This window comes from Mytilus trossulus, chromosome 14, assembly GCF_036588685.1.
Source record: "Mytilus trossulus isolate FHL-02 chromosome 14, PNRI_Mtr1.1.1.hap1, whole genome shotgun sequence".
NCBI lineage: Eukaryota > Metazoa > Mollusca > Bivalvia > Mytilida > Mytilidae > Mytilus > Mytilus trossulus.
In genome coordinates, this window is record NC_086386.1 from 78,383,802 (window position 1) to 78,396,310 (window position 12,509).

The window sequence follows — 12,509 nt, forward strand, 5'->3', positions numbered from 1 at the left end:
TGTCTTTCGCTGAAGTGTAATGAAAAAGTCACTAGAAATAATAGGGATATGACTTTACGAGCCTACAATATCAATCAATTCATTTAAGGATCAGCTGTATCCTATGACGATACAACTACTGGTGTTGAAACAGCTTTTTAACCGTATCCCAGTTAAATGATTTGAATGTTGATGTTGCTAATTTTTTTTTAGATTTTTGCATGTTTGATATTGTTCGTTTATGCTATTATGTTGTTTGTTATTATTTGCCATTTATAAAGATATCTTGTTTAATGTTTTAAGGACGCAATCATGATGTCGTTGACTGAAATACAACATTTAAGTCCTATTTCTATGGATACATGACCGTTGATGAAGCTTCAATATCATCATTCATTACTGCGCATGCGGCATCGACGAAATTGATTAAACACTTGCTATTCATTAATTTGAAATTAAATGAAGTACTCTAGCATGTTACTAATGTTTTACTCCGGTTTATTATTAGTAAAAAAAAACTATCTTAGTTTTATGGTCTGTGTTTTGTGAAATTTTGTTTGTTTGTCTCGTTTGGCTTCATAACTTTTTGAAACTTTTGGTCCTCGGCGATCTTCAACTTGGTAGTTGTTATGGCTTTCAAATTTTTTATATCTGAGCATAGTTTTGTGTGGACATAGCGCGCGTCTGGTTCATAAAGATATTTTTAACCTGTTACCTTTGGATGGCTATCATTCGTTTGTTTCTCTGTCCTATATTTTCTCCTTATTATCTGTTTATTTATTGTAACCCTGTCGTGTAATGTTGTCATTTTAATGTTATAATTAACACTGCCATTATAGCGGGAGGTTTGGCATGCCACAAAACCAGCTTCAATTCACTATTTTTTCATAAAATGTCCTGTACCAAGTCAGGAAAAATGCCATTGTTACATTATAGTTCGTTTCTCTGTGTGTTATGTTTCGGAGTTGTGTCTCTGTTGTGTCGTAGTTCTCTTATATTTGATACGTTTACCTCAGTTTTAGTTTGTAACCCTTTTTTTTTCTCTGTCGATTTATGGATTTTGAACAGCGGTATACCACTGTTGCCTTTATTTGGCATGCATGCTTGCTGACTTTTGTTCTTCAAATGCTTTTCGACTGCTGCCCTTTTATACAGCCTATGATCTTTTTTTTCTTATAATTTTAGTTTTATAAATTTGGTCATGGTTCTGTTATGCCTTTATCTTTTATCAACCATTGAAATTGTTAACTTTCAATTGTATTAAACCTCATTCATTGTTTCATCAGGTATTGAACAGACAGTAAAAACTCAAGTACTTGCAAACTTATAGGAAAGTCAGACTGCATTTATTTTGTGGGGACAAATCCTTGATGGTTTGTATGGTTTGTCACGTTTGCTGTTTATCTTTGAGAGCCAGTGAGAGTGTCTCATTGGGACTCACACCATTGGCGCCCATCTTCTTAAATCTAAGAATTGTAACACCTATATGTTTATAACATGTGTATATCCTGAATAAACTGATCCTCGTATATTTAAGCAACATCTCTTTGCATTCAATGTATTTAAAATTTGAGCTGTTATTAAAATGGGAGGTGTAGTCGAAGACAATGACGAAATTCATCCTAGATGTAGTTTATTCAACAAATACTTCATGAAAGACAATGGTTATGATTATCATAATGCGTATAAATTGTCACAGTCAATGGTAAAATGATACTACTTTGTGAATTCATGAATGTTCTCAAATTGTCACAGTCAATGGTCACATGATACAACTATGTGAAGTCATGAATGTTCTCCTATTGTTAATAGTACACTGGTTCTTTTGAATTCTGCTCTGCGTTTTGCATTTGCTTTTTCCCTTTCTAATCGTCTTCTCATTCTGCGCCTGAATATCCTTTCGCCTGCAAGTAGTTCTCTGTAAAAAATAATACGTGTAAATGAAAATGAAAGCTTTCAATACTGTTATAAGATATATAAGTGTATTGGAATTGTTTCTTTCAGAAAAACCAAGGCTAACTATAAGAGAGGTTATAACCTCGATTTTTCATGTTCTTGGTTTACGATCTTTAAAACAGATGAAATTTACGCGATTTTATTATACAGTGTAGAAGTATTTGATTCAAGTTTTAACGAAAAATCCTTTTAGACTTAATCATAAATTAATCGGAACCATCTTACTAAAGATTTAGAAAAAAACAAACTTTTCGGATACTAGTACTTAATAAGGAACTTTCGTTGCCAAATGAATGAACCGAAACAGATTCCCAAAAGACCTAAAAAGAATAGCCAAAATACACGCCAATTCAACTATGCCTGCGCAAATGAAACCCTTGTTTCTTAGTCTTTATTTCTAATCTATTAACGGACAATTTTAGAAAAGTTTCCCAGTATTATAAATCATGTTAGAACCGAAGTCACCTACACCTAAACTGGTAAAATACTCGGGGATTGATTTGTCACCAGCAATGGTATTGGCCAATTGGTGTCAAAAGCATATCAATCGCTTTTCAAGATCAACCTTCATCAGGAACGCTCAGTGTCGAAGGTTTAAATATATAAAAGTATCCAAAACGTTGATAAATGTGACCAAACATTATAACAGTATCGATTTAAGATGAACTTTGTTAAAGGGAGTTGAACCTATAGTTTCCTGTCAATTTTTAAGTTAATAAATGGAAAATTTTAGAAAGGTTACATGTATTAGTCCTGAGGTATTGAACAAAGCTTTGTCAATGTACATTTAAATGATTAAACAAGACACTAGACGTTTATTCTGATCATAACCTTATCTGGGCTTTTTTTTCTCTACATACTTACCATCTAACCTAATTTTAAATACAACGTAGACAAAAGTGTTGTTTAAAACATATATGTTATGAGATTCAATAGAATATGCTCTTGGTTCTCCATAAAATATGTTTATGCATTTCGAATCCACGAACATGTTCAATCACAACATTGAAACTGAAAGTTTGATGCATCGATGCAACATTTCTTGATGCATCCCAATGAACAAATATATGGATCGAAAATAAAGTATTCAATAATAACCCAAACAAAACTAGTTCTGCAATAGTTTTTGCAATAATAAATGTCACAAATAAGGTCTGAAATACAGTACATTTCAAGTCAACTGGTATAATAGGGCAGTCTAACTGAAATCTGCAGTTATAAAGTATTGAATGCATAATTGAAATCACAGCGACTAAGTATATGTTTGGACGCGCGTCTGGCGTATATACTAAATTTAGTCTTGGTATCTATGATGAGTTTATTTGGACTGAGTTCTTAAAAGTGAATGTTGAGTGGACATTTTGATTTCAATATCATCTGTAGAGACTGAATCTAGAACCGTACAGTCTTGACATTTCGGTAGTTACTTTAGGACTGTTCAGACATTTGTCTTGCAGTCAATTTAGCTCTTTTACGCATGTGGTTCGTTTTTTAATGTCTAATAAAAATAACAGCAATAAGAACCACTGCTGTATAGACTATTGCAAAATCAGAACCTCTATTGTACAAATATCAATTGTCTGTAAGCGAATTATTTGGATTGTTCTAAATTTCCAACAGTCGATAAGTAAAGATATTTTCTGATTGAAACATGAATCAATAGCCTAAGATTAAAATCCACGCAGTTGGTTTTTTTTCTAGCTAAAACTTAATGTCCATTGCCACAATGTATTCTAATCAAATGAATTACTAGATACGAAATATAACAGGTTAGATAAATTAGTGTATTTGTTGTTCCTTCATGACTATATTTCAAAGTTTAAACTTGTTCAGTTTCGACTCAATTTGTCTCTGGGAATGAACAATGCATTATGAATTTTGAACAGCGGTATACTACTGTTGCCTTTATTTGTCAACAAAACAGGTATTTTTTAATACAACCCATGTGAATGGTTCATTTAGTATTAGAAACCTTCAAAAACAATATCCTGCAATTAGCCAACTATTGTACAAATAACAGGTATACAAATAATGTTTTGCTTTATTTGTACATGTATAAGATTATATTTTGAAGTGTTTGAAGAAATTTCAGGATAAACACAATAAAAGCCTCACTGTTCTTCCTGTTTCTAAAGCTCATACAAATAAATTTCATATTTTTCGACAACATACATATATTGCATATATACATGTTCTTTCAAATATATAAATCACAACGTGCTACGCCACTGCACGTTATGTCTTGGAAGAAGGTACTTGTGTATGAGAGTTGAAATCATAGCGTTACCAAGCATTCTATTTTTGAAATGTGTGTGCAGTTTGGCTGTCAAATATAATGAATAAAATAAAACGACCATATTTTAATTCAAAACTAGCATTGTTTAGCATAACACTCATGTGCTTACTGGTTTAACTGTCACCACTAAAATGGATAAGCAAGATCTAGCTTCTGCATTGTATACCAAACCATATGCATAATCTAAATACCTACCGAACATCTTTTCTAATTTTCTGAGAATTCGAATAAAAACAAACATTAAGATTTAAAATTATTGCAAAATCTCAAATAGTTGAGTAGTTTTTGAACGTGCGTCAATAAACAATTGCTGATTTAATAATTCCTGCAATCTCCTTGGCTTCTTAAACTGAGGGGTGTTTAGTTAAAAGTGCAAAAAACAAAAGGTATTGAAATGGAATCGGCTTTAACCTTTCTACATATGGACCAGATTCATTGCATACTAATTTTCGCTGTACATTTAATTGATACGCATTTAAGTGAACAAATGCGGTACGGGCTTTCAAAATACTCATTTTGATGAAAAAAGAATATGTTAGTTTTCCCAATATGTGGATTAATGTTAAGGCTGTCAGTTTTTGTTTGCTAACAGTGTGTAAAGGGAAATAACCCATATATACATTTGTGTATAAATACTTACGAGAAATCAACTTCGCCATCACCATCCATGTCTAGTTCGTCCACCATTTTGTCTAACTGAAATTCTGTCAGTGGAAACTGGGCTGTCTACAAGATAAAAAATATTAGAAATTATAGTGTGTAGAATAATGTTACTCTATAGTTAGTATATAGATTTATACATATAAAGACTATACTTTTACCTATAATGGTTTACTTTTACTAATTGGGACTGAGGTGGAGAGTTCTCCCATTGGCACTCATACCACATCTTCCTACATCTTTATATGTGTATATGTTTGTGTTTTGTTTTTTGTGTATATGTGTTTGATGTGTTGCACGAAGTTTGTATATTTTCCCTTTTTCACATTAAAACGGATAGTTCCTACTATGTGACTCTAAAAACGAATTTGTAAGCAAAGATTGTAAGTTTTCCATTCGTGACATTACAACACATAGTTCATACTACATGTATTTGACTTGAAACTCATAATATGCAAATAATGTGCTACATGTAATATTTATCTTACCTCTACGTTTGGTTTCGTCATATTTTCTCTAGTATTTTTCAGATATACTTGTATCGTATTATGGCTAATTTTAAACACGGCTTTTGCATTTTGACAAAATGTCTTTTAATGATAGGGCGACGAGAACGTGATAAACACACACCGATCATAATTATGTGCTGTTATAACGAAGGGAAACAATAAAAGTATCACTACACCGACTAACTTTGTTTTAACCAGTGAAAACAGGTTCAAATAGATATCAAAGGTACCAGGATTAAAACCCGTTTACAATCTCATAAAGGAACACGAATAAAATAAACAAAAAAACGGTTTTGACCTGTCGTTTGTCACTGTTTGTGTTGCTCCTTGTTTGTTTTTTTTTTGTGGTGGGGATTCGCAGTTTGTACGATATTGTTCGAGGGTGATGCACAGGAGAAATAAAATAGATAAGCAACGAAAGTTGTAAGATACAAACTTACTTTCATCCCTTGTTTAAACTCGTCCCTACTAACACTCATGCTGCCATCTTTGTCCAGCCATTTCATTAGATCTATCACTCGGTAATTATTTTCATGCATATATTTAAAAAGTTCGTCAACCATGTTCACATTATAGTCTATTCCTTCAACTTCCCGTTTTTGTAAGCCGCCATGTTTTAACACATTTGAATATAATACTTCAAAGGGTCGATACATTGTTATATCATCAACAACGGACACAAAATCTTCGTTGACGTCAATGTCCTGGAAATAAAATTTGAAAATAGATTAAGGTGGTTCGGGCCTATTTGAAGTTTCTATCTTTCTTCTTAAGTTTAATTTTCGCGTAAAAAAGGTTAAAGCAATTCAAAACAAGGTGTCTACGGTGTTCCGGAATAAAGTGTGAATTAACTTGATTTTAGCAAACATTTAACAACAAATCGTTCAAATCCTTTAATCATTGTTATACTTACCCCCATGTCCAACTGTTGTATCCGGCAATTCTCGGACTCTTGTATTACTTTTATTATGGCAAGTGCTAGTTCCGGTGAAACGGGATTACCTCGTATCTGTAAATGAAAATTATAATCAAAAACATTATTATAATGAAGTGAATAATTATGATTATACCCCATTTCATATGATTATATTATGCAAAGTTGATACTGAAGGTTTTTAGAGTACCATTAACGGTTCTTATTTTGTTACATAAGATGTCAGGATGTCGAAAATTATTATTTCTGTAGTGATCCTCATGAAGATGAAGAATTGATATATCTAATTGAACCAAAGTAAAGTTAAATCAGGACAACAATTCAGAACAAGGCTATGGTATTGGTATTAACAGTTGTTCGCACTAATACATTTAAATCATTGAGTATTTTAAATGCCAAGGACACACTGTTATCTAGAGATATATTTTGAAGCATATAACTTGTTAAAAGGACTATTGAAAGTCATGCAGGGTGTTTCAAATGAATTTTCGTACGCCTCTGCTTATATAACCCTGTGAACTCAATTCAAAACGAGAGTTCCTGAAAAGCACTTTGCAAATTATAGTAAAAGTTCCTGAAGTCACTTTTCTTCCGGTTATATAAATATTCAAAACGAGAGTTCATATAAGTATTCAATTCAAAACGAGAGTTCATGTAAATATTCAATTCAAAACGAGAGCTCCTGAAAAGCACTTTGCAAAATTTTAATTATAGTAAAAGTTCCTAAAGTCACTTTTCTTCCGGTTATATTTACTTTAACAGTTAACTCTGGGCATATCGTTATTCATAAAATATATTCATATCTTTTAACTTTATGTTATAAATAAAAGTTTAAAATAATGTTCAGTGTTTTGTAACGTCTTCAAAGGGAAATATTTCTCAGCCTTTTCTAGTACGAATCCCCACGTACGATTTTTGCTGTTTCATTTCCGTTTATCAATCATCAAAACGCAGACGATATCTAGAGCAACAATAGTTGAACTGTCTGATTTATTCTTCCAAGCCACCTTATATTTGCCAGAGAAAATGAATTGTAATAGCATAATACTAAGTATTTGGAGAAGAAATCAAATATTACGTATGACGATGTTAACAAATATTAAATGGATGTAAATGCGTAAAGACAAGTTCAGATATGGTATTCTGTATCCTCTTCGCGGTAAGTTTCTTAAAATAACTCTAATTATAACCATTTATATCAGTAAAAAAAGTGTTATGAACTCAGTGGCGGATCCAGAAAAGTGGGGGCCAGTTGACTGCCAAAGGGGGTCCGCTCCGGTCAGGCTTCAGTAATTCCCTCTATAAGCAACCAAGGTTTTTTTCCAGAAACAGGGGGCGGGGGGCTGGCTGTTTCTATATTGTCCCTGTTATAGATTCGTGGTTAGTTGTATTGTACCCGGGACTCGAAACAGCTAACATCGAATTTATAACAGGTCTACAGCAGAAACAGCCAGTTAAAAACACAAACAATATTGTTACAGGTGCCTGTTTCTAGGCTTGACTAGTGGATGGATCATGTAAAACCCGTGTTTTTTTTCAATTATAAAAATGACAAAACATCTTACACGTAGAGTTTCCAGACCGTCTCCATTCTCTATTCCATCTAAAAGGTGTTTTATGGCTTCCTTATTCAGTCGGTTATTGGATATATCAAGTTCCTTCAGTGTTGTATTTTCTTGCAGCGCATGACTCAGAATAAAACATTCATCTTTGCCATAACCATTCCAGGAAATATCCAGTTTGCGTAGACCAATATTTTTCTGAAATATGAGAGAGCTTCCGAATATACAATTTTGCTTCTGATACTTAACGAAAATAAACAATGCCAATGACAAACTAAATAAAACAATGGGGTTATGTGTAAAATATTAAATTTCTGAAATGAAACTAGTCGTATATAATATTATTTAGCACTGTAACATGTGTAACAACCGATAGTTATATTCCTTTTATTCTATTTAAGGGTTCTCGTTATATTTTATGTTCACTAAATTTTAACGAAAACAATAATTGAGCGTATTTCCTATGCAAAATAATTATGATATTAAAAATTACCTGTAATGCTGCTACTATGGCCATGGCACCTTTACCTCTAAGATGATTCCAACTCAAATCTAAAAGTCTTAAGGTATCGTTCATAGCTGTAAAGAATTATTAAAAGAAGATTATGTTCAGGGAAAAAAACATCAGACGATTGTTTATTTGCAACAATTTGCCAGTTTCACGTATTAATTAGTCAAAAGGTTTTGCCACTGAAATATAGAATTTTGAAGATTTTTCTTTGGCGAAGCACACGATATATCATTTATAAAATAACTAATCGAAGAATTCAAATAGAGAAAAAAATATTCAACAAGTGACCGAACAACACATTAATTCACGAATGCGCGTAGCGCATGAGTTAATTATCAGTGTTGCTCGGTCACGAGTTGAATATTTTACGATATTTGAATTCTTTCATTAATTATTTTTTTATTACATTGGCAAATAACTTTTTTATAAGAAATTAATATAAAACATGAAAGGAACTATATTTTTTTTTCTACGCATTCACAATTTATTTTGATCCGCCGTTAACGACATCTCGACAACGCCTATTGTCGTTTACGTCAGAGAGTGAAATAACCACGTTTATTTCACATGTGAAATTATCGGTTTTTACTTAACTCATGTAACTGGGAAATCAATGTAATTCATTGCAACCAATGTACTAAACAAATATAGTATCATGCTAACAAGCTTGGGGTACAAATGTAATTCCCATGTCTTTGGTTGGCTGCATTGTTGGGATTGCTGCCTCCATTGACCTGATATTACGCGTCTATATTTTTTCAAAAACAGATCTCTCGGAGGACGTACCTAGCTAAAACAGGGTATGCTTTTCAATATTTCTATTCAGAACAGGGTATGTCTTTCAATATTTCTATTTAGAACAGGGTATGTTTTTTCAATATTTTCTGGTTAGAACAGGGTATGATTTTGCAAATGCTTTTGGCACAGTTATACCAGAAAGGATAGTCAGTACCCCCCCCCCCCCCTTTCCCCGGGTTTGAATCTGCTTATTAAAGTAATATCCACGTCACAAATCAGCGTACAGCTCCGACGTACCTCGGGCCTGGTAAAAATTATATTAGACTGAAAATACGCTAGCAATTTTAAATGCATTATTATCTGTCAATTACATGTATATCTGTATAGTGTGTATAACGAGCTTTACGCGTGTATTGGATGTACAAAAAGTGTACCTCAGCGTTTCTTGGGCGTTCAAGTCACGTATGTTGGCGTAAACCTGGCGTTTGTCTACTGTAGACGGAATGCACGCTACGAAGGTAAAAAGTCTCTAGAACGTATTTTAAACGCGTCCCTGGCGTATCTAGGACGACAATCCGTGCTTCCAGCCCTAAACGTGTCTTAAACGTATCTGTAGTGTTTTCAACGCGCTTGTAGCGTGTGTATTACGTGTGTGTAGCGCACATGTTTACGCTAGACAAAACGCTTGCGCAGGATGAAAATTGTTATGCTGCTTAAAAATTTCCTGGAGTTAAAGCGTTCACCGAGCGTATACCTTTGAATTAAGACGTACTTCTCTAAAAAAAAAAGCGTTTAACGGTTGCTTAGCGTTTCTATGGCGTGCAACTAACGTATATCGACTTTGGAAATTTTCGCTGTACGTCTGGTGCACGCAGGTCTATGCGCCATTGTATGACGCCGTCATTAATGAAATAGGGATGTGAACGCTGTTTTACTATATCCACAAAGTCATAGAAATAATGGTATGCCTGTCAATAAGACAAATCTCCATCCAAGTCGCAATGTGTAATAAGTCAACAAGTATAGGTCAAAGTGCGGCCTTCAACACGGAGCCACAGGTTAATTCAGAATGTAACGAGCGAATTACTTCTTAATAACAACAACAGTTCTTACTCATCATTTCACATGCATGCTTAGTTAATTTAACATGATTGTCACCTATATATATTGTGACGTCAATAACAATGTAAAGATTCTTTATAAACTAACCTATAGCTGATCCTAAAATCATCCCTCCTTCACCGCAAAACTTATTATGGCTTAGAATTAATTCACGTAAACATGGGGCGTTCTGAAAAAACAATTGCCAAAAACTAATATGTTTCATTTTGCAAAACGAATATACAAATAAGGAGATATGGTATAATAGCTCATAAAACAACTATTCATTAAAGTTCAAATGAAGAAAAAAAAGCAATTACTAGTACATGTATAGGCAATATACAATTAACGGTACCGATTTTTATGCACCCGATATTCATTTCGTCTATAAATGTCTATTTAGTAATATTCGAGATACTAGTATTACAAATTCAAAGCTTTTTGTCGAGCCTTCGACTTTAGTCGAAAAAGCGAGACTAAGCGATCCTCCATTCCGTCGTCGGCGGCGTCAACAAATATTCACACTGTGGTTAAAGTTTTTGAAATTTTAATAACTTTCTTAAACTATACTGGATTTCTACCAAACTTGGACAGAAGCTTCTTTATAATCATTAGATAATATCCAGAAGTAAATTTTGTAAATAAAATTCCATTTTTTCCGAATTTTACTTATAAATGGACTTATTTTAAAATCTAATAAGCAGTACGGCTACAACAGTGAGAAATTATATAATCGACTATCTTGGTGTTTACAATGTGTGTTAAGAAACAATGCCTATAAATTGACGAAGAATTGAAAAATTATAAAATTTCTCTCTTCTTACTTGCAAAATATCCGCTAAAACTAGTGCATCTGTATCTACTAAACCACTTCCTAAAAGAAAAAAAGAAAAAAAATCTTCAAAGATATACATGAACTAATCAAACAAGTCAACAATTTCAAACGTTGTTGTCAATATAATTGAATTTTATGCGAAAGTCATACAAGTGAGAGGTTAAGCTAGCTATAAAACCAGGTTCAATCCACCATTTTCAAATACAGATCTGCCTAAACCAAGTCAGGAATATGACAGTTGTTATCTATTCGTTTAATGTGTTTAAACTTCAGTCAATTTTTTCTATTTGATTATGGACTTTCCGTTTTGAATTTTCCTCGCGGTATTTTTTTATATTTAACCTTTTTCTAAATATCTTCCGTGTTGTGTTTTGTGTAATGTTGCTTGTCTGTTGCTTAGTTTTTCGTGTTTTATTTCGTGTCATTGTCACCTTGATTTTGACTTACATGTATGTCCCTTGTGTATCTCAAGTTTCGTCTCTCTTTTACATTCTCATCGTGTTTTATTAAGTATAACGAAATTCGATTAATTGCATGATTTATTGATGTTTGCTTAACGGTCAGCAGAAACTATTTCATACATGTTCAGCCGTGTAACAGCTTAACTTCGGACCCCAAAGAGTTGTTGCAAGGGGTCTCAACGAGTAGATATCGTAAAACTCTCTCTACAGTGGGATATGGATTTCGCGTCACCACTCTGACCAGACGGGACCGTGAATGTATGTATGCCTAACAACCAAACGGATACAATTTGTTGGTTAGCGTTTCGTGCAAGTCGGAAAAGGACCAAGGCAAGACCATTTCTCTATAATCTAGGTCAACTTTCAGGTAGAATACCAAAGGGACATTCTAAGTCTTCATCGAAAATAAACTAACAACGCTACGCCTAAAAAAGAAAAAGACAAACAAACAAACAATAGAAAACCCCCCAAAACTGGGGGTAATCTCAGGTGCTCCGGAAAGTAGGCAGATCCTGTTCCAGATGTTGCACCCGTTGTGTTGTTCATATGTTGCTCATTTTAGTACAAGCTCGGTAATGAATTCTTTTTCTTACGTCATTCGTATTCAATATTGTCTTACCTGATATATCTAATGAGGTAATTTTATGATTAACATGTAATACATCTGCTATTGCACGAACTCCTTCTGTACCAATTAAATTCTCCGCTATATTCTAAAATTAATACAAAATTTAAATTAGTGTTTTAAGAAAAAAATACACAGTGGTGTTTTGTCTTGTTTTAAAATTAAAGAATAGACAATTTAAACGTGAAAAGGGCTTAAAGGACTAAGGAGCAGAGAGCACTATCACTGGATCTTCAACAGAGAAAAGCCGGAATTCTTCACACAGGCGGGCTGCATCTGTTCCATATACAATAATGTATACTTTAAGTAAAAAGAACGCCAAACTGAACTCATATACATACA

The 12,509-nt window shown here is 33.3% G+C and overlaps 1 protein-coding gene across 4 annotated transcripts in view; it reads right to left on the reverse strand.

Moving 5' to 3' along the window:
* Nucleotides 1–1,606: 1,606 nt before the first annotated feature.
* The window catches only part of LOC134697023 (leucine-rich repeat-containing protein 74A-like), a 29,605-nt gene continuing 18,702 nt past the window's right edge, over nt 1,607–12,509 (reverse strand). For 3 of the 4 annotated variants that reach the window (XM_063559039.1, XM_063559037.1, XM_063559038.1), the window contains exons 5-13: nt 12,162–12,255; nt 11,071–11,120; nt 10,355–10,436; nt 8,390–8,475; nt 7,900–8,094; nt 6,314–6,409; nt 5,841–6,104; nt 4,872–4,957; nt 1,607–1,897 (exon numbers count right to left, since the gene is read on the reverse strand). In XM_063559039.1, the coding sequence (XP_063415109.1) occupies nt 1,765–1,897; nt 4,872–4,957; nt 5,841–6,104; nt 6,314–6,409; nt 7,900–8,094; nt 8,390–8,475; nt 10,355–10,436; nt 11,071–11,120; nt 12,162–12,255 (1,086 nt within the window). In that variant the 3' untranslated portion in view covers nt 1,607–1,764. Of the gene's footprint in view, nt 1,898–4,426; nt 4,447–4,871; nt 4,958–5,840; nt 6,105–6,313; nt 6,410–7,899; nt 8,095–8,389; nt 8,476–10,354; nt 10,437–11,070; nt 11,121–12,161; nt 12,256–12,509 lie in introns of all 4 variants that reach the window. The other variant, XM_063559040.1, reaches the window with a different exon arrangement.